Source organism: Dictyostelium discoideum (genome assembly GCF_000004695.1).
Source record: "Dictyostelium discoideum AX4 chromosome 5 chromosome, whole genome shotgun sequence".
Lineage (NCBI taxonomy): Eukaryota > Evosea > Eumycetozoa > Dictyosteliales > Dictyosteliaceae > Dictyostelium > Dictyostelium discoideum.
The window spans coordinates 3,449,337-3,477,233 of NC_007091.3; the positions used below are offsets into that span (position 1 = coordinate 3,449,337).

At 24.1% G+C, this 27,897-nt stretch overlaps 10 protein-coding genes across 10 annotated transcripts; 5 read left to right on the top strand and 5 right to left on the bottom strand.

Annotated features, from left to right (window-relative positions):
* Nucleotides 1-140: 140 nt before the first annotated feature.
* DDB_G0289927 (hypothetical protein) lies at nt 141-1,856 on the top strand (the record flags this gene model as incomplete). The annotated part of the gene is made up of 2 exons (XM_630895.1): nt 141-333; nt 460-1,856. The coding sequence occupies 2 exons, from the start codon at nt 141-143 to the stop codon at nt 1,854-1,856; spliced, it is 1,590 nt and encodes a 529-aa protein (XP_635987.1).
* Nucleotides 1,857-2,405: 549 nt separating this feature from the next.
* DDB_G0289929 (hypothetical protein) lies at nt 2,406-4,088 on the top strand (the record flags this gene model as incomplete). Its single annotated transcript, XM_630896.1, has 1 exon — nt 2,406-4,088. One exon carries the CDS (start codon nt 2,406-2,408, stop codon nt 4,086-4,088), a length of 1,683 nt encoding a protein of 560 aa, XP_635988.1.
* A 243-nt stretch (nt 4,089-4,331) lies between these two features.
* Nucleotides 4,332-5,945, top strand: DDB_G0289931 (hypothetical protein; the record flags this gene model as incomplete). The annotated part of the gene is made up of 1 exon (XM_630897.1): nt 4,332-5,945. The coding sequence occupies one exon, from the start codon at nt 4,332-4,334 to the stop codon at nt 5,943-5,945; it is 1,614 nt and encodes a 537-aa protein (XP_635989.1).
* A 106-nt stretch (nt 5,946-6,051) lies between these two features.
* Nucleotides 6,052-7,680, bottom strand: DDB_G0289933 (hypothetical protein; the record flags this gene model as incomplete). Its single annotated transcript, XM_630898.1, has 1 exon — nt 6,052-7,680. One exon carries the CDS (start codon nt 7,678-7,680, stop codon nt 6,052-6,054), a length of 1,629 nt encoding a protein of 542 aa, XP_635990.1.
* Nucleotides 7,681-8,097: 417 nt separating this feature from the next.
* Nucleotides 8,098-10,774, bottom strand: gtf3c5 (transcription factor IIIC-epsilon subunit; the record flags this gene model as incomplete). The annotated part of the gene is made up of 2 exons (XM_630899.1): nt 8,098-9,824; nt 9,904-10,774. 2 exons carry the CDS (start codon nt 10,772-10,774, stop codon nt 8,098-8,100), a joined length of 2,598 nt encoding a protein of 865 aa, XP_635991.1.
* A 556-nt stretch (nt 10,775-11,330) lies between these two features.
* On the top strand, nt 11,331-14,024 carry DDB_G0289937 (hypothetical protein; the record flags this gene model as incomplete). Its single annotated transcript, XM_630900.1, has 2 exons — nt 11,331-13,046; nt 13,125-14,024. The coding sequence occupies 2 exons, from the start codon at nt 11,331-11,333 to the stop codon at nt 14,022-14,024; spliced, it is 2,616 nt and encodes an 871-aa protein (XP_635992.1).
* A 220-nt stretch (nt 14,025-14,244) lies between these two features.
* cupG (calcium up-regulated protein) lies at nt 14,245-16,551 on the bottom strand (the record flags this gene model as incomplete). The annotated part of the gene is made up of 1 exon (XM_630901.1): nt 14,245-16,551. One exon carries the CDS (start codon nt 16,549-16,551, stop codon nt 14,245-14,247), a length of 2,307 nt encoding a protein of 768 aa, XP_635993.1.
* A 742-nt stretch (nt 16,552-17,293) lies between these two features.
* On the bottom strand, nt 17,294-17,644 carry DDB_G0289983 (hypothetical protein; the record flags this gene model as incomplete). The annotated part of the gene is made up of 1 exon (XM_630902.1): nt 17,294-17,644. The coding sequence occupies one exon, from the start codon at nt 17,642-17,644 to the stop codon at nt 17,294-17,296; it is 351 nt and encodes a 116-aa protein (XP_635994.1).
* Nucleotides 17,645-18,949: 1,305 nt separating this feature from the next.
* On the top strand, nt 18,950-21,868 carry DDB_G0289939 (hypothetical protein; the record flags this gene model as incomplete). Its single annotated transcript, XM_630903.1, has 1 exon — nt 18,950-21,868. The coding sequence occupies one exon, from the start codon at nt 18,950-18,952 to the stop codon at nt 21,866-21,868; it is 2,919 nt and encodes a 972-aa protein (XP_635995.1).
* A 79-nt stretch (nt 21,869-21,947) lies between these two features.
* On the bottom strand, nt 21,948-27,883 carry DDB_G0289985 (hypothetical protein; the record flags this gene model as incomplete). The annotated part of the gene is made up of 2 exons (XM_630904.1): nt 21,948-27,120; nt 27,225-27,883. 2 exons carry the CDS (start codon nt 27,881-27,883, stop codon nt 21,948-21,950), a joined length of 5,832 nt encoding a protein of 1,943 aa, XP_635996.1.
* Nucleotides 27,884-27,897: the final 14 nt, after the last annotated feature.

The window sequence follows — 27,897 nt, forward strand, 5'->3', positions numbered from 1 at the left end:
TTTTTTTTTGGGGAATTTTAAAATTTTTCATTTTAATTTGTTATTTATTTTTTGTATATATTTCAAATTTATTAAAAATAATAAAAAGAAAAAAGTTTGTACGATTATTGGTAACTATATTTTTTTTAAATTAAAATAAAATGATAAAAAATAAAAAAGTTGCTATTATCGGTGCGGGACCTTCTGGATTATGTTTTGCTAAATATATAAACCAAATTGGATATTTAATTCCCACAATTTTTGATAAATCAAATGATTTTGGTGGTGTTTGGTCAAATTCTACATATAGAAAATCTTGGGATAATTTAAGAACAAACTTTAACCAATTTTCAAGTAATTATATAAAATTTTATTTATAATATTTTGTTTTATTCTAATTATTATTATTATTATTATTATTATTATTATTATTATTATTATTTTTTTTTTTTTTTTTTTTTTTTTATTTTAAACAAAAAGCTTCATTTTCAGATTTCCCATTTAAAGATAGATTTCCAAGTAAAGGTGAAGTTTTTCCAACTAATCAAGAATTATATGAATATTTTAAATGTTATGTTGAACATTTTGATTTAATGAAAATTATTAGATTTAATTCTACAATTATTAGTGTTAAAAAATTAAAAGGATCGAGAGAAGATTTTACAAATTGTAAATGGAAAGTTACATGGGTTGAAAATGATAAAACCACATTAACTGAAGTTTTTGATTTTATTGTTGTGGCAAGTGGAATATTCTCTAAAGGTTTTGTATCAAAAGATTTACAAATGAAATTAAAAAATTTTAAAGGTAATATTATCCATTCTGAAAATTATAGAAATCCAGACCCGTTAAAAGGAAAGAATGTTGTAGTTTTGGGGTCATCTTTTTCAGGTTGTGAAATTGCAAATGAAGTTTCAACTGTTACATCAAAATGTTATCAAGTTGGCCATGAAAATTATTATGCAATAAATTCATTTATACCAAATGAAAAAGGAGTAGAAGTTCCATGGGAAATGATATTTCATGTTAGAAATTTAAGTTATCAAATTAATCATAACAAATCAATTAAAGAAATTTGGGAAACAAAAAAAAAGTTTTTATTAGATATTTGTCCAAAACAAGATATCAAAAAGTATCCAAACTCATTATTACCAATTAAAACAACACCAGAAAACCAACCCCCAATTGGTATAATTTTTTCAAGAAATTATATTGAAAATGTCGAATCTGGTAAAATTAAAACATTTACAGGTGATAATTATAAAATCCAATCTGTAAATGGTAATTCAATAACATTTTCAAATGATAAAGGTGAAATTAATACTGTTGATAATATTGATACTGTTATATTAAGTAGTGGATTTCAAATTGATTTCTCATTCCTAGATAACGATGTTTTGGAAGATATTTGTTATGAACCTACAGATTCCTTAGTTCCAATGTGTCTTTATGAACATACATTTCCAAGTAAATTTAAAAGTATTGCTTTTATTGGTTGTTTAAAAGGTGTGTTCCGTTTTGAAGTTGAATTATATTGTCGTTGGGTTTCTTTAGTATTTTCAGGTAAACTAGAATATCCAAATGATGAAAAATTAAGTCAAGGTAAAAATGATCTTTTAAAATTAAGATCAATCAGACCTCGTCCACAATTCCCAATTATTGATTGTGTTTATCATTGTGATAAAATAGCTAAAGAAATTGGTTGTTTACCTGATTTTGAATCAATTAAAATCAATGATCCTGAATTATATAATAAATTATGGAATGGATTCTTTTGTCAAGCATCATATAATTTAATTGGACCTGGTTCGAATCCAACATTAGCAAAAGAAATAATAAATAATTATTATGAAAATTATCAACAATTTAAAAATTAAAAAAATAAATAAATAAATTATCCTAATATTTTAATTACTTTTGTATCTGTAATTTATCCAATTTATTAAATTATTTTTTTAAACTATTTAAATCATCAAAATTGTCTCTTTTTTTTAATTTGGTTGATTTTTTTTTTTTTTTTTTTTTTTTTTTTTTTTTTTTTTTTTTATTAAGCTAAAAAAATAAAAAAGATAATAAAAATTATAATGATTATATACATTTATATATATATTTATATATATATTAATATTTTTTTTTAATATTGGGTGAAATTAAATTATTAAGTGTAATAATTTCCTAGTGGTGTGGGTGAAATTAAATTCTTGTGTTTAACTTTTTTTATTAACCACCTTAAATCTCGATCTAAATTTATTAATAATAATCATTTCAGAAAAAAAAATTATAATAATTAGTTTTTTTTTGTTTTTTTTTATTTTTCTTTAGACCCCCTTTTTTTTTTTTTAAAAAAAAAAAAAATATATTATTTGTTATTTTTTATTTTTATTTCTCTTTAAACCCCTTTTTTATTTTATTTCTAACTATTTACAATGATAACAAATAATGATAATAAAAATAAAAATAATTTTAAAAAAGTTGCTATAATTGGATTTGGACCTGCAGGAATTTGTTCTACAAAGTCAGCAATTGAAAATGGATTAAACCCAACAGTTTTTGAAATGTCGTCAGATTTAGGTGGAGTATGGAGTAAATCAAATGGAAAGGTTTGGGATAATTTAACAACAAATGTTTCAAGATATACAATGAGTTTTTCTGATTTTTTAAATGAAGAAATAAATGATGAACCATATAATAATGATGAAAATAATATGTATCCTCACCATTCTTCAATTTATAAATATTTAAATAAATATGTTGATCATTTCAATTTAAAGAAATTTGTAAAATTTAATTCAAAAGTTATAAAAGTAGAAAAGGTTTTTAAAACAAATGATAATTTTAAATTAAATGTAACATATAAATCAACAAATAATAATAATAATAATAATAATAATAATAATAATAATAATAATAATAATAATAATGAAGGTGATGATGATTTTACAAGTGAAATTTTTGATTTTTTAATTGTTTGTACTGGTGTATTTTCAGAACCACAAGAATGTGGATTATATGAAAATGAATTAAAACAATTCACAGGTAAAATTATACATTCACAAGATTATAAAAATAATAATGATAGATCTGGAAAATCAATAGTTGTATTAGGTTCATCAATGTCAGCATGTGAAATTACTTCAGAAGTTTCCAAGGTAACTTCAAGATGCTATCATGTTGGTCATGAAGTACATCATGTTTATAATAAACATTTACCATATAGAAAAAATCAAATTGCACCATTGGATTGTGTAATTTATCAGAGAAAGGAGGCATATGAAAGACAAGATTTACCAAGGGAAGAGTTTTTAAAACAAAAAAATAAAATGAATAAATTGTATTGCCCTAAACAAGATTCAGATAGATATCCAAATTCAAAGATTGCAATTGCACCAGGATACAAATCTATGGGTTTAGTAATATCATCAGAGTATGTTACTCAATTTGAAAATGGCTCAATATCAGTATTTTGTGGTGACCAATTTACAATATCCTCGTCGTGTGGAAAGAGTGTAACTTTTTCAAATTGTAAAGGTGATAGTCATACAGTGGAGGATATTGATGAGATTATAATTTGTAATGGATATAAAACTGATTTATCATTTTTTGAAAAAAGTGTACTAGACGCTCTGGATTATAAACCAGAAGATACGAAAAGACCAATATTACTATACAGAAATCTATTTGCAAAAGATTTGAAAAATATTGGTTTTGCATCTTTTTTTAGAGGTTTATTCTTTTGTGAAATGGAGTTAATTACAAGATGGATGTGTTTGGTTTTTACTGGTAATCATCCATATCCAAATTATTATCAATATAAAAATGGTATAAAAGATAGAAATTTTAAAATTAATCTTGATAATGCTCCACAATATTTAATTGCTGGGTCAACAACTTATTGTGATTTGGTTGCATTAGAAATTGGTGTTTTACCTGATTTTGATAAATTAAAAATAACAGATCCAATATTATATGATCTCATTTGGAATGGTCATTTTACACCTGCAATATATAGATTAGTTGGACCTGGTTCAAACCCTAAACTTGCAAAAGAACTAATTGAAAAAGTAAATAACAATTATAATATTTACATAAAAAAAATAAATAATAAATAATAATTTTTTAAAAGTATGTTTTTTTTTTTTTTTTAATTATTTATTTATGTAAATATTATTTATTATTTTAATATTTCAAGATTGTTAAAATTTCTTATTTTAATTTTAGATTTTAAAAATATCTGATTTTTTTTTTTTTTAACTTTTGAAATTTTTTATTTTTGTTTTTGATTTTAAAAATATTTTTATTTTTCATTTTTTTTTTTTTTTTTTTCATCAAAAAAAAAAAAAAATTAATATGAAATGATAAATAATAATAATAAAACAGTTGCAATTATAGGATTTGGACCAGCAGGTATATGTTCAACAAAATCATCAATTGAAAATGGATTAATACCAACAGTATTTGAAATGTCATCAGAATTGGGTGGTGTTTGGAATCCTTCAATTGGAAAATGTTGGGATAATCTTACAACCAATGTCTCAAGATATGTTATGTGTTTTTCAGATTTTGATTATCATAATGATGATTATGATATTTTTCCAAATTATAAAACAGTATATCAATATCTAATAAACTATGTGAATCATTTCCAATTAAAAAAATATGTAGAATTTAATTCAAAAGTTATTAAAGTTGAAAGAATTGATTCTGATTCCAATACTATAGTAACAACAACCTCGGAGGAAAAAGAAGAAAAAGATAAAATAATTAAAATAACTTGGATAAATAGTAATGATAATAAAACCTATTCAAAAATATTTGATTATTTAATAGTTGCAACTGGATTATTTTCAAAACCACAAAATTCAACAATGTATGAAAATGAATTAAAACAATTTACAGGTAAAATTATTCATTCACAAGATTATAAAAATAATGAAATTTATAAAGAAAAGAATGTTTTAGTATTAGGTTCATCAACATCAGCATGTGAAATATCAGCAGAGATATCAATGGTAACCAAGAAATGTATAATTGTGGGTCATGAAAATTCATATATCTATAGTAAACTTTTACCAAATGAAAACGGTTCAAAATTAGTACCATTAGATTCCTTACTTTTTCAAAGATCAAAATCATATGAACAACAATCATTACCAAAAGATGAATTTTCAAAATTAAAAAAACAAATGAATTTAAAATATTGTCCAAATCAAAGTAAAGAAATTAATCCAACCTCAAAGATAATTGTAAATACACCAACTGATAAAACATTAGGATTTGTAGCATCTTCATCATATATAGAACAAGTTGAAAATGGTTTTATTTCAGTTCATTGTGGTAATGAATTCACAATAAAATCATCATCAAAGAAATCAATCAAAATTTCAAATTGTTTAGGTGAAACTCATACAGAAGATAACATTGATTTCGTTATACTTTGTAATGGATATCAACCAGATTTATCATTTTTTGATGAAACCATATTAAATTCAATTGATTATTTACCATCAGATTCAAAAAGACCACTTTGTTTATATAAGAATATATTTGCTCCAAATTCTAAAAATATAGCATTCATTTCATTCTTTAGAAGTTTATTTGTTGCAGAAGTTGAATTAATGTCAAGAATGATAACAATGATATTTAGTTCAAAAATTCCATATCCAACTGAATTTGAAATTAAAAATGGTTTTATAAATAGAGGAAATAATAATATTAATAATAATAATGATCCACCTTATTTTTTAGTAGCTGGTTCAACAGTTTTATGTGATCAAATTGCAAAGGAGATTGGTGTATTACCAGATTTTAAAAAATTAAAACAATCAGACCCAAAATTGTATGATCAATTATGGAATGGTTATTTCACTCCTGCGACATATCGTTTAGTTGGTAATGGTTCAAATCCAAAAGTTGCAAAAGAAATGATTGAAAAAGTTAATAAAATATATGATAAACTTTGTAATTAATTTGTACTATACAAATTAAACTAAACTAAATTATTTAATAAATAATTTTTTTTTTTTTTTATTTTTATTTTTATTTTATTTTTTTTTTTTTATTTTTTTTTTTTTTTTAATTATATAAATCAATATCTTTACTCCCAACATATTCGCAAATATCATCTAAATCAAATTCTAAAACTGATAAATCACCAACTAATTGCACTATAGCCATTTCAATATCTTTTTTATTTCTTCTTCTTTCAATTAATGTTCCTATTTTTCCTTTATATTTTCCTCTAACTATAATTAAATCACCCTTTACTTTTGGTATTGCTGTTTCTAACATACTCTGTTTAACATTCTCTACGACCACTCCATTATCAAAATGTAATGAACATAACTTTTCTCCTAAAATATCTGAAACTGTAGCTTTTTTATTATAATATTTACCATCTCCCAATGATTTACTAATAACTTTAACTAAAATTTGTGGTCTAATCCACATAACTGAATTTGATGATGATGATGATGATGAACTTGATGTTGAATAAGATGAAGAACTTGAAGTAGATGATGATGATTTACTACTTGATGATGAATAAGATGATGAACTAGAAGAGGATGATGATGATTTACTACTTGATGATTTACTATTGTTATTATTATTATTTGTTGTTAAATTTTTATCATAAAGTTGTAAATCAAATTTATCAACTATAACTTTTTCATCAGATTTGAAAATAATTTGAACTTTATCATTTTTTAACATTGAAACTATTTTTGCATTCATACCTTTATGGGGACCACCAATGACAGTTACTAAAGAACCCTCTTCCATCTTTTTTACATTTGATACGATTTTTTCATTTATACCTTTTACATGTCTAACTTTACCATCAGCATCTTCAATGGGACCACCCATTTTCCTAATTTCATCATCGTCGTCCATTGGTTTTGCACCTAAACCTAAACGAAAACCAGGTCTTTTAATATATTCGATTGGTTCTACTAAACCTTTATTCGTTGAACCAATTGATTTACCAGGTACCCATCCCATACCTCTTAGTAATGCTTCACCTATGATTGAAACTGGTGTCTCTTCGTAATCATCTAAATTTGATTCATCAGGTCTTGATTCAACATCATGTTTAAATTTGTCAGTTTCATTCTCATATTTATCAATATCTTTTAATTTCATAATTAATGGTATACCACTGCTACTACCACTATTTTCATTTTTGCCATCCACGATTGATTTAATCTCTTGTTTTCTATTTGGATTTAATTGTAAACCTGTTTGTGATGCTTTATAAAATGGTTGTAATTTTTCTTCAGTTCTTAATTTTTTATTACTACTATCGTCGTTATTGTTTTCATTTTTTTCATTTTCTTTTTCTTCTTTTTTAATTTCTTTTGCAACTTGTGCAACTATTTTATCAGAGTTTTCATAGTTTTCATTTAATTGCTCGGTTAATGGTATAACCTTTAGTTTTGAACTACCTAATGTTGATGTTTCATCGTTATAAAGGCTAGTTACTTTAGTACCCTCCAAAGTTGTGATATAATTTATTGGTTCCTTTTTCTCTGGTTCTTTTCTTTTTGATAATGTTGATAATTTCGAATTATTATTATTACTTTTAAGTGGTGCACTAAAAACTATACCACTCATTGAGTTAACTTGGTTTGTATTATCTTTTACAATATTACTATTATTATTATTATTATTATTATTATTCACATCGTTATTTTTCTCTTCCATTTTAATATTAAAAAATGGTTTAAAAAAAAAAAAAAAAAAAAAAAAAAAATGTTTGAAAAATTTTTTACAAAAAAAAAAAAAAAAACAAAAAAAAAAATTAATATTTTCTAATATTTATTACTTAATTAAATATATAAAAAATAATAATTTAAGTGTTGATCTCTCATTTTTTTAAAATAAAATAAAATAAAATAAAAAAAATAAAATAAAATAAAATAAAATAAAAATTTGGAATAGAACGTTTTTATTTTTGGTATAAAAATGTATTGAAAAAAAAAAAAAATTAAATTAATTGTGTTATTATTTTTTTATTAATTTATTTATTAATTATTTTTATATTTTATTTAATCATTTTTTAAAAATAATTTTATTTATTTATTTTATTTTATTTTATTTCTTTTTTTTTTTTTTTTTTTTTTATTCACTTTCTTCAAATTCAAAATCTTCTTCTTCTTCTTCTTCCTCTTCATCAAAATCTGATTCATCTTCTTCACTATCTTCATTTGTTTGAGTACCAAAGAAATCATCAATTTGTTTCATTTGAATATTATCCGTACCATCGAAATCATCTAATAATTCAAAAGGTTTATCCTCATCATCGTCATCATCATCATAATCGAATCCACCAACGACACCACCATCAATTTCAATTTCAATCTCTTCATTCTTTCCATGTAAATATTCATTATCTTTTTCCATTTGAGCTAATGTATCATTCTTTAATGATTCATCAATTTCTTTGTTTTGTTTATTACTCTTTGTTGTTGTTTCTTCATCATCCAAATCCATTTTATCAATACTATCATCATTGTTGTTATCGACATTATTATTATTATTTTTATCTTTTTTAATGGCATATTTCCTTGGTCTTCCTTTAGGTCTAGGCTCTTTTGGTTGTGTTGATTTTAATTTAGGTTCTTTTGGTTGAGTTGATTTTGGTTGAGTTGATTTAGTAGAAGTAGTGGTAGCGGTGGATGTATTTGATCTTGATTTAAATCTCATTTTATTATCCATTACACCGAATCTTGCTTTCATTCTTTCTAGACCTTCTCTAAATGAAGACTCTGAGAACCAACCAAATTTTTTTTGACAAGTTGATTGAATCTTTACAGATGCCCAATACTCTGCAATCGATGGTTCTTCAATATCAATGATTTGATAGAGATTACTTAACATTGAAGGTGCAGTTTTAAATGTATAATCATACACTGGTGCTTGGTAGAAATCTTGTGCATCATCACCACTGCCACCCTTCAAAAGTAGTAATGGTTGTGTTGATGATGATGATAATGATGATGATGATGTTGGTAATTGTGAATTAAATTCAAATGTATTAATATCTAAAAGTTTCTTTCTACTTGGATTAATTTTAGTTTCACCACTAACACCATTTTGAATTATAAGTTTTTCATCTTTATGACCTCTACCCAATTTTTGAACTTCACTTACACCTTCTTTATTATTATTATTATTATTATTATTATTATTACCTTCACCATTCTCATCTTCTTTATTTTTCATAATTTCATCACCATCATCAATATTATTATCATCACCTTTTTCATTATTATTTTTTTTTTCTACAATATTTTTATTATTCTTATCTTCGCCACCATCAGTATTTTTAGTATTATCTCGACTTTCTTCATCAATTTTATTACTTTTTTCATTGTTGTCTGTTTCATTATTTTCTTTATCTTCTTCTTGTTTATCTTCTTTATCTTCCTTATGTTCTTTATCTTCTTTGTTACTATTATCTTTTTCTTTATTTTTAATGCTGTCTTTATTATTGTTATTATTATTATTATTTTTTGAAGGTTGATTTGAAGGATAATGATTATCTTGTTCAGAAATTCTAAAATCAATTGTTTGATATTGAGAAGTTTCAGGATGAATTCTTGGATCGAAACCTAATTTAACCCAACATTTTCTCCAAGGTCCATCGACGAAATTGAATGCTAATGATGGTAATACTCTTTTAGTATGAGCTACTAAACCACCCTCTTTTTGAACTTTATCCAATAATGATATATATAACCAAATTGGTCTTTTCTCAAAAAGTGCAACTAATATATCCCTTGTCTTTTTCATTAATTCATTTACTCCAAATACTTTTGGTAATTCTTGTGGTGCAACTGGGATTACTATATATTTAATAGTTTGTTAGTTTATAAATAAATAAATAAATATATAATTCTTATTAATATATTATATTATATTTACCATTATTAAATTTAGCATGACCAGTAGCTTTACGAGTAGTTTGTTTTGCAAAAACAAATTGTTTTGATGTTTTATCGAATTGAGCATTTGGATTAGCTTTGAATAAATAATTTTGAGGGAAATCAATTCTTGAGAATAATGGTGGTATTAAATTCATTGGTTCATCTTTCATAATTTCATTATTATCACTATATTGTTGAACATAATATTGATCCTTTTGTTTAGTTATTGGTACTGTTTTTGATGATGATGATGATGAACTATCATTCACATTATCACTTTCTGATTTTGTATTATTATTATCTGATTTAATAAGATATTGAAAATCACATAAACCATCAAACCTAATTGTACTTGGTACTAATGCAATGATTGTTGCATCGAATTTTTCATTTTCTTGTGGTTGTTGTTGTTGTTGTTGTTGTTTACTTCTTGATGTTGTTTTTGGTGATTGTATTGTTGGTTTTGGTGAATTCATTTCTTCATTATTATCTTGTGTTTGTGTTTGTGTTTGTGTTTGTGTTTGTTGTTTATTTGGTCTGACACGTAATAGTAAATGACAAGTTGGAGATTTTGTACCAAATGTTGGTTTACAAGTTGGATTATTTGGTCTAAATTTTAATTGTAAGTATTCTTTTTCACGTGATTTAATTACATTTGATATTTTTGATAAACCACCAACTGACTCTATGGCTTTATCTGCATTTTGAACATTCGCTGGATACTCTAATCCATAGTATGCTTTGGTTGGTAATGGTCTAATTATAGCTTTATCATATCTTACATTATCAACTAATACTAATGCTGAACTATTATTATTATTATTATTGTTATTTATATTTGAGTTGTTTTTATTTGTTTCATCATTCATTTTGTTGATTTACAAAAAAAAAAAAATTTTGAAAATTATAATGAAAGCAAAAAAAAAAAAAAAAAAAAAAAAATAAAAAAGTGGTCGAAACAAATAAAAAAAAAAAAAAAAAAAAAAAAAAAAAAAAAAAAAAAAAAAAAAAAAATTTAAAATTAACAATTCATTATTAAGATACCAACCCAATAGATGTCTTTCAGCATATTGATTGTTACAACCATTTATTTAATTTATTAATAACCATTTATTTAATTTGAAATATAATAATTTTTTAGAAATCTTTAACCTTTAAAAGAAAAAATAAAAAAAAAAAAAATAAAAAAAAATTAAGAATTAATTCATTTTGATTAAAAAAATAATAAAAAATAAATGAAATTTATATAACTTATTTATTGAGTTGCATGGAAAATAAAAAAATAAAAAAAAAAAAAAAAAAAAAAAAACAAACCCAAGGTCCACCTCACGAAATTACTTTTCACTTTAATGAAATTTTTACATCCCACCCTCAATAAAATCAAGTTTTTATAATTTTTTTTTTTTTTTTACCACTCATAAAACAATGTCTGAAAATTTTAATAATGTAATAGTTATATCAGATAATGAAGATGATATTAATAATAATAATGATAATAATAAAAATCAAATAGTAATGAAAAAGGAGGAGATAGTATTTTGGAAAGTTTTTAGAAACATTGTTTTAAAAAAAAAGATATTCGAAAGTATTAAATCAAACTATATTAGATATGAAATAAAGAAATATGATGAAATAGTTAAAGTAGAATGGATGATTAATAATGGTTATATTGGTTTATTAAGAGATAAGGTTAGAATTGCATTTAGACCATTACAATTCTTGTTTGGTGATGATTTTAGTCATTTCAGTGCAGATAATCGCCACATGAATCCCAGGGATCTTTTCTCACCAAATCGATTCAATAATTTTAGAATTATAAATTCCAGTGATGAAATTAGAGAAAAGTTTAATATAGAAAGTTTTAGATTTATTTCGATAGATTATTCAAATCATTTTTTTAATGTAATTAAAGAACCAACTGAAGAAAACTATATATTCTATGAACAATTATTTTCAAACTATCCAGAATACTTTCAAACATCAATAGATGAAACATTTTATATAATCACAGAATACGATTGTATGATTGCATTAAAAGTTTTAGTAGAAAAGTTTGACTACTCACCAAGTGGTAGAATGTTTCAAAGATGTATTGAAATTGGTTCTTTCAATTGTTCAACTTATTTAAATCAAACATTTGAAATACCATTAAATAACATCACTCAATATTGGAATGAAATGTTTTATAATGAATCTCATCAAGCTTCAATTTCAACACCAAATGTAATCAATGAAAGAGTTGGTTACTTAATTAAAAACACAGGGAATAATAATAGTAGTAATATACCAAGTTTACCAAGTGAATTTAGATTAGGTCATTTATTTTATTGTATTTTAAATGAAATTAAATTAAAAACTTTATTAGAATGTATTGAAACAATATTACTATTATCAGAACAATCAAAAGAGTTTATTGAATCAATTTCATTAAATAAATATAAATCATCCAAAAAAGGTGATTTAAGTAATTCAAATATTATAGAATACTTTTATAAAGAATTTAAAGGTATTCCAATGTTAACAAGAGAAGAAATCAATGAAATGAAATTTACAAATGACGAACTAAATATAGAAGTATGTCAATTCAGTAGCGATAATCAATCGATTCAAAAACTATACGAAATGGTATTATTATTTACATTACCATCAAATTTACAAGAGAATTTTCAATTTTATCAATTTAAATATCATTATGGTAAATCAAATTTAACAACAACTCCATCAAACCAAACATTAAAATTCAATTGTATACAATTTGGTATATATGACGAGAAATCAATTGATTGGGTTATACCTAATTTTGTTGCTCAAAAACGTGAAATTTTCAAATTTTGCAAGAATGATACAAATAAAATGACAGAATTTATAATGTCCCTTTATAAGAATAATAAATTAGAATGGCTTGTAGCACTTTTAGTAAAACGTACTTTACATTTTCCTTCTAAAAACATTTTGAGGATTAATTATAAAATTCTTCAAATCATTTCAAACAATGATGAAATTCTTGATAAAATTAACAATTTAGAAAGGGCAATGCAAAATTGGGGCCGTATGCTAATTATCTACAAATATATTAGCATAACAGAAAAAGAATTTCATTCTCTTTATAACATTCACAGTAAATTTACACATGATGATCAAGTAATTTTTCAATTGCTATCTATTACAGAATTCAATTTAATTGAATATTTTAAATCAAATCTTATTTTTTATAATAAGTTGGTCAATTATATTTCATCATATTTTAAATTTCAATATATGTCGAAAATTCATTTAAACCATATCTTTGTTAATAGGGGAGACGAATTTAAATTTGTAAAAAATAGTTTCGAATTCTTCTTTTATGTAGCATTTTTTCAATTCACTCAATCCAAAAATAAATTTTCTTTTGAAATTAGTACAGACAAACCTATCCCTTCGGGTTTTGATGGTGTTTCATTAAAAACTAAAATTAAAATGTTGCATTGGCTAGTTGAAAATTTAACAAATGAAGAATTATCCTCAAATTTTATTTATTTACTTAAAGATTATTTAACACCACATGATCTTTTATTATTTCAATTTATTTTATTGCTACATAATAAAAATAATAATAATAATAATTTAAACTATAATGAAAGTAAAGATGGAAATCAAGGAAATATTAAATTAAAAGAATTTTTTATTAAATCAAATAAAAGTAATATGAATTATGTTTTTCAGTATATTGGTATTTTTGGAGATTTAGAAGTATTATCAATTATAATGGAAAGTTTATTCCCAACTATTGAATCATCAATTGATCATAGACATTTAATTTATGAAACATTAACTGAAGCAGTTTTAGAAGGTAGAATTAATATTTTCAAATTTTTAAATGAAAATTATTCATTCGTTTTCCAAACAAGTACATCTGTTGTAGGGAACGATAATCCATTAAAAAAGATAACAACCTCTCGATTACAATTTTTATTAACTTTATCAATTGGAAAAGGTGATATTCATATGACTCAATATTTAATATCAGATTTAAAATTATCATACTCTCCCAAAAAAATTAGATATTCAAAAGATAACACTTGGTTAATTAATTATTATAAAATTGATAAAGTTATTAATCCATTGAAATATAAAAATTAACCAGTGCAAGAAAATAATTAAAAAAAAAAAAAGAAAAAACAAAAAACTAATCAAAGTGTTCTTTTTTAATTGTTAAACAAATAATAAAAATAAAAAAAAAAAAAAAAAGTAATATGAAATTAATTTTTTATTTATTTCTTTGGTTGGTATGTAATATTTAAAATATTTAATAATTGATAAGAGTATAAATTGGTTTTTATATTCTGATAATTTTATTTTTTTATTCTGATTTATAAATTGGAATTAAAATTGAAGCAGAAAACATTAGAGAATAACTACCTTGATTACAAATTGGATTACCAACAGCATAACCTGGCTGAACAACTAATGAACCAGTTTTGATTGAAACATAACTACCTTCGAGAGCTTTTAATTTAATGTCAACTGTGAAATTTGCAACCTTGTTTTTGTTAATATCAGTTACAGCAATGTCGAAATAATGATGACCAGCTTCTCCACAACTGTAATATGTTGAAAAGAATTTTGCAAAATGAGTTTTGACTGTGAAATTACCAAGATTATCACCTTCGTTGGTCATTACAAATTGCATTGGTACTCCTGTAAAATTTTTAATTGTTGGAAAGGCTAATTTAAAGATATTATTATGCTGCTTAGTATTATTGTAGTAGGTGAGCGAGGTAGCTAAATTCCAACCATAAGCTGACAAGAAAAATTCTTGTTTTGAAACCCCATTATTCCATAACTTATCAGTCAATTCCTTTGGAGGATAAGAATTACTATACTCGATAGTGGCCATAATATAGGTTCCAGAGTTATCACTATAAGCGAAATCACCATCTGAATATGGTACCCAATAACCAGCTGGTGTAAAGTAAATTTGATAAGTAGTTGGTAATAACATTTGAATCATTGCAATTTCGTAAGCTACAGATGCAACATCTGAAATTTCATCAAAGTCTAATCCATTCATATTGAGAGAGGATGGATCATTGGTTGGTAAGAAACATAATGCATAGGTTTTACTCATCATACCCCAATCTTGTAAAATGGTATCCTTCATACTTTGAGCATTTGCCATTTCATTTTCATAGTTTGTATTTAAATGAGTGTAGAGTTGACTTAATTCAACTTGATAGGTTGATGCACCTTGATAATTACTTTGAGACATTAATTCACCAAATTCTACTGCTGATTGACCAATGTTTGCAATTATTGGACCACCTACTGGAATCTCTGAAATAAGTGAATAAAAAATACTAGTAATTGCATCAGTATAATTTGCATTAACCATTTGATTAGATGACATATCAACATTAATTAAATTTGCTAAATTTGTTAAATTTGAACTACCTTGACTAAATAATTTACTATAAAAACCAGAATAGTTTTCAAATACTAAACGGACATTGATTGCATAGATGAGTTCAGTTTTGATTTGATTTTGAACATTTGAAAAATCTTCAGTTGAATGAATTGATGATGGACAAGTTGCATTGGTGACAATACTTAAAAAGGATTGTAAACTAACATTGATTCCTGTATAAAGTGATCTAATATCATCAGTAAAATTAGAAGTTGCATCATTACTAAGGTATTGATATGATGCTAATAAATCACCACTTGTGTAAGCTGGAAATGGTTCTGGTACTTCACCAACAATTTGGTTTAATGAATAGGTTGGATTTGCAATAAATTGAAAATAAGTATCACAAGCACTACTTGGTTGAGCTAATACACAATTAACAGTTGAATCAACTCCAAGTTGACCAACGAATCCAATACATAAATTTGGATAATATTGATTGAATATTTGATTATTTTCGTTGATACCCCATTGTTGCATTAGATCATTTGCTTTGTAAACATTGGTATTTAAATAATAGTTTGTTGTACTACCATTAATTGATGGACCAATATCTAATACTAAATTACCATCCAAACGTGATAAAATGTGACCATCGCTTGTCATTTGCCAAATTTGACCTTTTGATTTTGCTTGAACTTTATTCATAACTACACTAGTATTATATGATGTACTATTATTTAATACACTTAAACCCCAATAATTATTTGAATTCAATTGTTTGCTTTGAAAGTAACCCCAATTACCAGTTGGAATTGGTGCTCTTCTAAAAGTTGTCCATTGTTGAGTTGCGTTTCCATTTAAAGGTGCAACACAAATATTGAAACAGTCGATATCAAGGTAATTACCATTACCTTGGTTTTGAATTTTATTATTTGTTGTATCAATTGTCCAAATTTGAGTTTTTGAATTTGAATTAAGTTGTACTAATTCAACAAAATAACCACCTGATGAAACATCTAAAACAAAATTACCACTGGATGTAAAGATATGACCATCATCCGAAAGAAGCCATGTTTGAATTGACTCAGATGCTACACATTGGAATGTATTACTGGTTGATAAATAATATGGTGTAATATTATTTGAACCTTTGAATAAACTTTTTGCTGCGAATGAGTATTTTGGTTTTGAACTTGTACTTTTTAATTGTTTTTCTTCACTTTGGTTTGAAGATTTTGAAATATCTTCAATATTAATCATTTTTTTATTTTTATTTTTTTATTTTTTTATTTAAATTATTTGTTTTAAAAGTTATTTAATTTATTTTTAGGAATGAAAAAAAAAAAAAAAGTTTTAAAGTATTTATATTTTTTTTTTTTTAAGTCTATTATTATTATTTTTTTTTTTTTTTAACCCATGATTTAGATCTTTGTTCAATTCAACACCAACACAGGCAGGTGTCAAAATGGAGTGTTATCTTTCACTCATTACATTTTTTAGGGTTTGTGTTTTTTAATTGGTGAATGTGCGAATTTTTAAAATAAAAAAAAAAAAAAAAAAAAAAAAAAAATTAAAAATTAAATATCGAAAAAAATATCTTCAAAACACCAAAAAATGCCAATTTTAAAAACAGTATTTTTGAAAATTGATTAAAAATAATAAATAATTAAAATAAAAAAATTAAAAATTGTGTTACTTCAACCTCAGACTCAGAAATTAATTTTTTATATTTATTTTTTATTTATTATATTTGAAGCCTCTCACTAAATAATTTATCCAAACCTTTTTGTTTTTTTATCTTTCTGCTTTTTTTTAAAAAATAATTATTAATTTTAAATAAAAAATATCTTCAAAACACCAAAAAATCCAAAAAAAAAAAAAAAAAAAAAAAGATTTGATTAAAGATTTTTGTGATAAATTTTTTTTTTTTTCTGATATTTAAATGATAGATACTTTAAAAATTTTTTATTTTAATCTTTGGAAAATGTTATACTTAATCTTTTTAATTTACTTGAAAAACTACCCTTTTCTTCTTTTTATCACTTGGAGTAGTTGGTACAGTAAATTGAAATTCTTCATTGGGTTGTGATGGTAGTTGAGGTTGTTGATTATTATCATTTACTGGTGTATAGTGAATTGAAGGTGATGATGTTACAGATTTAATTGGTGTATTTGTAACATTATTATTATTATTATAATTTGAATCTATATTATTTAAAGAAGAAGTTGAAGGAGACATGTTAACCAAACTAGTTTTTCTTTCATGGGTACTAGTACCAGCGCTAAAACTTAATCTAAATCTTTTTATGAATCTTTTTCCTTCAGTATCTTTATTATTATTATTATTATTCATAATAATATTGTAATTAATAATATTATTATTTGTAATATTATTATTTGAAGAAGATAATGGTATAGCTTGGTTATTTATATGATGAATTTGATTGATTTCCGTTAAATCAATACTACCATTATTTTTTTTTTCTAATAATATGTTTTTTAACCAACAAACTAAAAAAAAAAAAAAAAAAAAGTAAAATGAAAATTTTTCTTTGGTTGGAGTTAAATAATGAATAATTTTTAATAATTATTTGTTCTATCAATGTTCACTGTTTTCTTAAAATTCTTTCATCTACCCTGAAATATAAAACAAAAAAAATAATAAAAAAAAAAAAAAAAAAAAATTATTGCTACTTTTTTATTAATTTTAAAAAAATAATAAATAAATTAAAAAATTTAAAAAAAAAAATGGAAAATATTAATAAAAAAAAAAAATTTTATCTTATTATAGACGATATGAGTGTGCCATTTTGGACTTTAAAACTTTCTAATAAAACATTTATTTCTTTTTTTTTATTATAATTATTTTTTTTTTTAATTTTTTTTTTTTTTTTTTTTACTATTTCAATAAGTTACTTTTCACTACAACTATTTTTAGAAGGTAATCGAGAACTAATCTCTAATCTTTTTTTTTTAATACAAACTGTTTTATCGAACTTTAATTTCTATTATCTAACTATTTTTAAGCTATCAATCTATTGAAATGTGCAAATAAAAAAAATTTAATAAACAATTCTTAATTTTATTTTCACAACAAAAAAAAAAAAAAAAAAAAAAAAAAAAAAAAAAAAAAAAAAAAAAAAAAAAAGTAGAATGAAATTAATTTTTGTTTATATCTTCTTTGTTTGGTGTAAAATAATGATTATTTTAATTTTTTTTTTTTTTTTTAATTATTTGATAACAAAGCGAATATAACAAAAAAAGTAAAAAATAAAAAATAAAAAGCTATTCTATATCGGTGATACTAAAATATAAGATGGTTCATATAAAAAAAAAAAGAAACATTTTTTAATTGGTGCTATTTCAATTTTTTATTTATTTTTGGATTATTTCTTTGAATTCTTCTCCAATCGTTACGTACCTTAATAAATAATCTATTTTTATTTTTTTGAATAATTTTTTAATGAGATTTAGCAATTAAAATTCAATTATTAAAAAAAAAAAAATTTACAGGTGGAGATTAAAAGTAATAATAATTTTTTTTTTCTTTGAAAATTATAATTTTTATTTTTAGTCCCAACAAATTTTTTTTTTTTTTTTTTTTTTTTTTTTTTTTATTTTTTTTTTTTTTTTTTTTTTTTTTTTTTCAAATCAAACAATGTCTGAAAAAGATATAATATTTGAAGATGTTGAAAAAGAAACTACTAAAGAAATCAAAAAAGTTGCAAAATCATTACAACTAAGTGATAAAGGTGATAGACACTCAATCTTGAATAGAATTAAAGAGAAATTATTAAAAACAAAAAAAAAAGATAGAATTTATAATACCTCCTCTTCTTCTTCTTCTTTTTCTTCAACAACAGAAACAATACAACCAAAATCACAACAAAATAAAAATCAAATAGTAATGGAAAAGGAGGAGATAGTATTTTGGAAAGTTTTTAGAAACATTGTTTTAAAAAAAAAGATATTCGAAAGTATTAAGTCAAACTATATTAGATATGAAATAAAGAAATATGATGAAATAGTTAAAGTAGAATGGATGATTAATAATGGTTATATTGGTTTGTTAAGAGATAAAGTTAGAATTGCATTTAAACCATTACAATTCTCATTTGGTAATGATTTTAGTCATTTCAGTGCTGACAATGGTTGTTTGGATCCTAGAAATCTTCTTTCATCATCACAGTATGAAAATCAAAGAATTCTACATGATAACGATGAAATTAGAGGTAGATTTTATCTAGAAACTTTTAGAAATCTAATAAGATACTCAAATCATTTATTTAATGTAATTAAAGAACCAACTGAAGAAAACTATATATTCTATGAACAATTATTTTCAAACTATCCAGAATACTTTCAAACATCAATAGATGAAACATTTTTCATAACTACAGAATACGATTGTATGATTGCATTAAAAGTTTTAGTAGAAAAGTTTGACTACTCACCAAGTGGTAGAATGTTTCAAAGATGTATTGAAATTGGTTCTTTCAATTGTTCAACTTATTTAAATCAAACATTTGAAATACCATTAAATAACATAAATCAATTTTGGAATGAAATGTTCTATAATAGGTTTCGTCAAGCTTCAATTTCAACACCAAATGTAATCAATGAAAGAGTTGGTTACTTAATTAAAAACACAGGGAATAATAATAGTAGTAATATACCAAGTTTACCAAGTGAATTTAGATTAGGTCATTTATTTTTCTGTATTTTAAATGAAATTAGTTTAAAAACTTTATTAGAATGTATTGAAACTATATTACTATTATCAGAACAATTAAAAGAGTTTATTGAATCAATTTCATTAAATAAATATCAATCACCAGAGAAAGGTGATTCAAGTGATTTAAATATTATAGAATACTTTTATAAAGAATTTAAAGGTATTCCAATGTTAACAAGAGAAGAAATCAATGAAATGAAATTTACAAATGATGAATTAAATATAGAGGTCGGTCAATTCAGTAGCGATAATCAATCAATTCAAAAACTATACGAAATGATATTACTATTTACATTGCCATCAAATTTACAAGAGAATTTTCAATTTTATCAATTTAAATATCATTATGGTAAATCAAATTTAACAACAACTTCATCAAGTGAAACATTAAAATTTAATTGCATACAATTCGGTGTATATGACGAGAAATCAATTGATTGGAAAATATTTATAGAAAGAACTCAAAATGGTGAAAATCTTGAAATTTTCAAATTTTGCAAGAATGATACAAATAAAATCATCGAGTTTGTAAAATCCACTGTAAAGAATAGACAACTGGATTCGTTTATATCATACCTAAAGAATGTTGTTATGGATAAAACTAATAAGAATATTAGTATTACTTTTAAAATTTTATTGAACAATCAAGAAGTTTTTAATGAATTTAATGATTCTTCAATATCAGAAATTCTTTCGGCAATTTTAAAATATGATGGAAAGAAAAGTATTACTGAAAAAGAATTTGAATCAGTTTTTAATATCTTCAAAACACATTTAACTAATCATCAATTAGTTACTAAAATGCTTGCAACTCCAGATTTCAATGTAATTGAATATTATAAATTAAATTATTTTGAAAGTATATATGGATATTTAGTCGAGGACATTTTTAATCGTTCAAATTTCAAAAACATGTCCAAAATTCATTTAAACCATATCTTTGTTAATAGAAGAGACCAATTTAAATTGGCATATCAAAATAGTGATGATTCACAACTTTGGTTCTTTTTCTTTTATGTAGCATTTTCTCAATTCACTCAGTGTAAAAATTCATTTTCCTTTAGACGACGAAATATAATAACTTTCCCAGAGAATTTTCAATTTACTTGCTTGCAAACCAAAACTAAAATTAAAATGATACATTGGTTTGTTGAAAATTTAACAAATGAAGAATTATTTTTAATGGTCAAAAAAATCTCATTATCTAATCTTATTTTATTTCAATTTATTTCATTATTATATAATATTGATATAAACAATTTTCATAAAAATAATAATAATAATAATAATAATAATAATAATAATAATAACAATAATAATAATAATTTAAACTTGAATAACGAAAGTGAAAATGAAAATGAAAGAAATATTAAATTAAAAGAATTTTTTATAAGATCAGATAAAAATAAAATGATATATATTTTTGAATATGTTGGTATTTTTGGAGATTTAGAAGTATTATCAATTATAATGGAAAGTTTATTTCCAACTATTGAATCATCAATTAATTATAGATATTTAATTTATGAAACATTAACTGAAGCAGTTTTAGAAGGTAGAATTAATATTTTCAAATTTTTAAATGAAAACTATTCTTTCATTTTCCAAACAAGTAGATTTTCAACAGTAAATAAAAATCCATTAAAAAAGTTAACAACCTCTCAATTAGAATCTTTATTAATTTTATCAATTGGAAAAGGTGATATTCATATGACTCAGTATTTAATATCAGATTTAAAATTATCATACTCTCCTAAAAAAATTAGATATTCAAAAGATAACACTTGGTTAATTAATTATTATAAAATTGATAAAGTTATAAATCCATTAAAATATAAATAAATCAAAATACACACACAAACTAATTACATTAGTTTTTTTATTTTTTTTTGTTTTAAATTTTTTATTGATTTTTTTTTTTTTAAATTGGTGAGTGCATACCCAATTTTGTATCAAATTCTAATCTTAATTCTAATTGTAAATCATCAAACCATTTTTTATATAATCTTTTAACAAATTCATCGATTGCAATTACAAAGAAAGCCCAACAGAATAAAACTATATACAATTCGAATGAAACTTTACCAAGCAAATGAATACCATCGATAACTTTTAAAGAGATAAAAGAGAAAGCGATTTGAAGTGCTAAACATAAGACAACAACGAAAACCCAAACATAATTTCTTAGGGGATTGAATTTAGTAATACTTTGAGTATGATGAATGAAACTTATACTTGTGACACAAAGATAATATACAAATGCAAACATCATAATGTTTTGTGAAACCAAGAGTGCTGAAGAGAAAGATACACCATCGCCACCACCAACATTTGAACTCCATTCGGATAAATCTGCACCAAATATATTTGACCAACTTGCACCAGTTAAAGAATGTAAAGACCAAAGGAAAAAGAAAGCAGTTAATAAAATTGAAGGAACCAATCTAATTGCAATATATTGAGCAAATGTTGGAATATGTTCAAACTCTGAATTGTTCTTTGGACTTAATGTTTTCATTACATCTTGATCTTCTGGTGTTGCCAATAGTGAGTAACCCAATAATGGAATGATTAAGAATTCTAACCACATCAATTGTAAACCAGTCAATGGAACCTGGCCAATTACACCATCACGATTTAAACTTAAAGCCAGTATACCACCAACCAAAGTCATCAATACCAAAGACATACTTGCACTTAGGATGAATAGCAAACATTGTCTTGTATTTGTAAGTAATTGTCTACCAACATGAAAGAATTTTAAAATCTCATTGAAATCAGTTCTACGATGGAAAACCAATGAACAAGGCAAAGAAGTTAAATCGCAATTTAAACTATGAGTACTTGGATATTCTGATGGTACACGCTTAGTACCAGCGATAGTATGAATGGGTAATGATGGATCTTTGGCTGTTCCACTAAGACTATTGGAAGTTGGTGTTTCAAAAAAATTTCTACTAGTTAACAATGGCAATGGATCCGATTTATTCAATGGTTGATTCAAGCAACGTGGTACAGCAGGCTCCAATGAGAAGGCCAAATCTGATTGACAAAAAATTGAAGTATTTTCATAGTTTAATGCACTACCAATACAACATACAACTTCACCGTTCTCTTGTAAAATTTTAATCATTTCTTTGGTATTGGTTTTATTACAATCTGAAAACATTGGTACCAACAATGGAACATTATCAACTTCCTCTAAATGTTGTCTTATCGATGAAATTCCTTTTGGTAATCTAGATGGACCATCGGGAACAATCACTTCATTTGGTGCGGGGTCTCTCAATGAGATACAACAATTCCAATCAGTCTCCAAACCCAATTTATTTACAAATGAATTACTAGTTCTTCTATCTTCATTGGAGAAATAAACAAAACGTATACCAGCTGCTCTTAAAACTTCAACGAAATGGTTTGCATGTGATTTTGGTAAAACTTTCATACCTGCCATACCAATGAAAATTTGATTCATTTGTAATTGTTCCAATACATCAATATCCTCTAAATTACTTGGTAAATATTCATCACCAATATATGAATCACCTAAACTACTACCATGTTGTAATTGATTCTTATTAATTAAACTTGTATCTGCAAATGAATTATTTCTAGATGCATCAAAATTATTATTAAATAAAATACTATTATTATTATTATTATTATTTGTTGTATTTGAAGTTGTTGTTGTGGTTGTTGTTTTTGTTGTTGATTTTTTATCTTTTTGTTTTTTATCTTTTTTATCTTTTTTATTCTTTTTAAATTTATATAAATTTGGTGAGAATGAAGATGATAATTTCTTTTTCTTTTTCTTATCATTTTCCGATGGTTCACTAACAGAGAATGAAGAATCTTTTGTAATTTCTTCAGTTTCACTATTATTATCGCTTGAATAATCGGATTCATCATTTTCATTCTCGTATTCCTCAACATCAACTGATTTATCGCTATTATGATGTTGTGGTGGTTTACTCTTATTAATATCATCATTATCATCGTCATCATCACTTGGTTCTGCAACTTTTTTAATTATAACTTCTTCATCATCATCGTCATCATCATCATAATCATCATCATTATCATCTTCATATTCTTCATATTCTGAATCGATTGTAACTTTTTTAACTTTAACATCATCTTCATCATAATTATTATTATTATTATTATCCTCATTATCGGAAGTAGTTTGAATTGGTGGTGAAATTGAAGGTGATTGTTGATTATTTAAATTTGTACTACTTGTATTTGCAGATTTACTTGGTCTAAGGAATCTTGATGTTGATAAACTTGCAATACTTGATGAAAACTTTGATAATCTATTATTCTTTTTCTTGATTTTACCACTTGCACTAATTGGTGTACCATTATTATTATTATTATTATTATGTGGAGGTGCAGGTGAACCTGGTAATGGCGAACCAACAACAATTACAACATCAGATGTTGATGATGATGGTAATGTTAATGATTGTGAATGTTTATGACTAACTCCATGACGTTGCTGTTGATGTTGTTGTTGTTCACCTGAAGTTGATGTTGAAGTTGATGTTGCGGGATAAATAATTTTTGGAATTCCCTCTGATTGACTTAATTTAGACTCATCAATATTCTTTGATGTTAATTGAACTCTTAAATTATCATTATGGCTTGATTTACTATTCTTTCTATTTACATTTGGTGATGTATTTATATTTTTATTAATTTCAATATTATTATTATTATTATTATTGGTGGTGGTAGTATTATCATTTCCATTATTATTATTATTATTATTATTTAATTCTAAATTATTTAAATCATCTTCAGAAGGTGAAAATCTAACATCAACTAGTGGACTATTAACATTACCAGAAACAAATAATTTTCTAAATTGTGATTCAATTGGTTTATAAGCAAAACAAATTGCTTTTAAACTTTCATTTGTATCCCATTTTGTATAGATTTGTTTAATTTTTTCTTTTTCAGCTTCACCTAAATTTCTAATTGATTCACCATCAAAATAATATTGACAATGATCAATAACCAAATCAGTACTACCTTTTGTTAAAAGTTGAAGTGTATCTGAATTAATATCTTTACTAACTAATGATATCATATATGGTGATATTAAATCATCTTGCGTTGATGATGTTCCTGTTATTATTGATGATGGTGTTGTTGATTCTGGTACAACTGCTGTTGTTATTGTTGCTGTTGTTGTTCCTGTTGCTTCTGTTGTTCCTGATGGTATTTTATCAGTTGTTTCTATTTTTTTATCTTTATCAGATGATAATAAAGGTGAAGATGGTGATGGTGTTGGATTTGTTGATTTTTTATGATGAGATTGAGTTAGTGTATGAATTTCTTTTAAACGAATATATTGATTTGAAACATCTTCAGAGAAACCAATTTCTTTTGCTAATAAACAAAGGCATTGTGAATTTGAATCTGAACTTTCTTCACGATCACGAATTAATTGTAATTTTGATGCTTGATCCTGTGAGAAGATTTGACTACCACTATGTGGTAAAGATGGTACTCCACCTGGTGTAGTTGAAGTTGATTGAACTAGTGGTGGTTGTGGTGGTGGTAATTGTAATAATTTTGGTAATTCTGAATATAATCTACAAGTACGATTTAAAATACAATCTAAACCTAATGGTTTTAAGGCATTAATATGATCTCGCCATTCATTATCATTAAAACTTATACTATACTGAGTGTGACTATATTCTGAGGATAATTCCAATCTAACAGGTTCATCTTTTAGAAAACAAACTTCACCAACTGTATTGACAGGTTCTGATACAACACCATCTTTATCGATACAACAAATTACAGTTGTACTTGCAATACTATGTAATAAATTGGAAGAATGTGAAAATGCTACATGTTTAGTACTAACGATTGCTTGCCAATAGGTTTTCATCAATTTGGTTGGGATATCTGGTATTTTGTCATCATTATAATCTGTATCGAAATTTAAAGCTGGATGGTCGTCACTAATCTCCCCTTTTAATGATCTCTCTTGGAGTACATCATAAAGTGCCAATAATTTCGCATGACCAATCGAATAGGTTATTAATAGTAATATACAAGGTAACATTACAAAACTAAATGCAATCATTAAATTAACTTGACGAATAATTAATAAATCCACTAAATCTCTATCACTTTGAAATATTGATCTAAAGATATTTGCAAACATTGAAACACCAACTGACGCCCACAAAAATCTTTCAACCACTAAATAAATATAATTAATTGCATTTATAACTGGATTGGTTGGTCTAAGTTTTTGATGTTTATCATTTGATTCTATTGACATTTCAATTTGTGAAAAACATGGTGTCTCTTTCACTAAAAAACAGCATCTACCTGAATTAAATAATTTTTTAATTTTTAATTGAATTTCTTCTTCTTCTTCTTCTTCTTCTTCTTCTTCTTCATTATTATTATTATTATAATTATTATTAGCATTTGTTTTTGTTGTTGTTGGATTGGTTATGGTTTCTGTTGGTGAAGTTGTACTAGTTTCATTTAATGGTTTTGGATTTAATTGTTGTAATTTTTGAAATAATAAATCAGATGTATAATGTTCACCTTTTTTAAAATGAATATCTTTAAAATCAGGTTCTATGCATTCTAATGGTACTTGAACCAACTCACCCTCTCTTAGGGATGCCAAATCGCCTTCTACCAATATTGATAATGGTAATTTCTTCCAAATTTCATCTCTACAAACTGACATTAATGAAATTGAATCGGATGTAGTTGTTACACCATTTTCAAGGGTGTCACCAAATACATCGTATCTCTTTAAATGTCCTCTTGCTTTTGATATGATTTCATTGTGTTCTGTCTTTTGTTCCCTTACATGCATATAGAAATGTAGGACAATGAATAGCAATAATAAAGCTGCATCCAATATAATATAAATCGATTGAAATCCATACTCATATCTTAATCCATATGCTACAATTAATAATAATGCTCCAATTATGTATAATATAGGTGTAACTTTTAATAATTCTTTAATTATTACTTTTCTACTCGAAAATGGATTAATCATTTCTTTTTCATTTAATAAATTTTCAATTAAATATTTTAATTTCCTTTTTTTTTTAATAAAAAAAAAAAGTATTAGGTATTTTATTTTATTGATTAATTTTTTTTTTTTTTTTTTTTTTTTTTTTCTTTCTTCTTTCTTCTTACTTACTCTTTTGCTTGAATTGAAGTTAAACCAGTTTCAGGATGTTGATGAATTCTTTGATTATCACTATATGTATCATGAAATGAAACGCTAATATCATCTCTACAATCGTTTTTATTATTCTTTGACATATCATAACTATGTCTTGCTGTAACTGATCCTTTAGAATGTTGGCCACTGTTATGACCACCACCGCCACCGCCACCATGACTATAACTTCTGGCATGACCTAATCCACTCGGATTACTTGAATGATGTTGATTATGTTGATGGTGATGTTGACTATTATTATTATTATTAATATTATTATTATTATTATTATTATTATTATTATTATTATTATTATTATTATTATTATTATTATTATTGTGACTACCTGTATAACCTTGACTATGACTTCTACTCTTATCAATAATAATTATATTATCATGTCCTCCACCATCAACTAAACTACCATAACTATGATTATAAATAATACCTGTATTATTATTATTATGATTATTATTGTTACTCGATTCAATGGTTTGTTTTTGTGCTAATGGTGATTGTATGTGCGTAGGATTGTGTGAGACGGGTAGTTGTGTTTGGGTTTGCTCTTCTTTATTATTATTGGTTTCATCTTTATTATTATCATTATTATTATTATTATTATTTGATTCACTCATGATTAATTTGAACT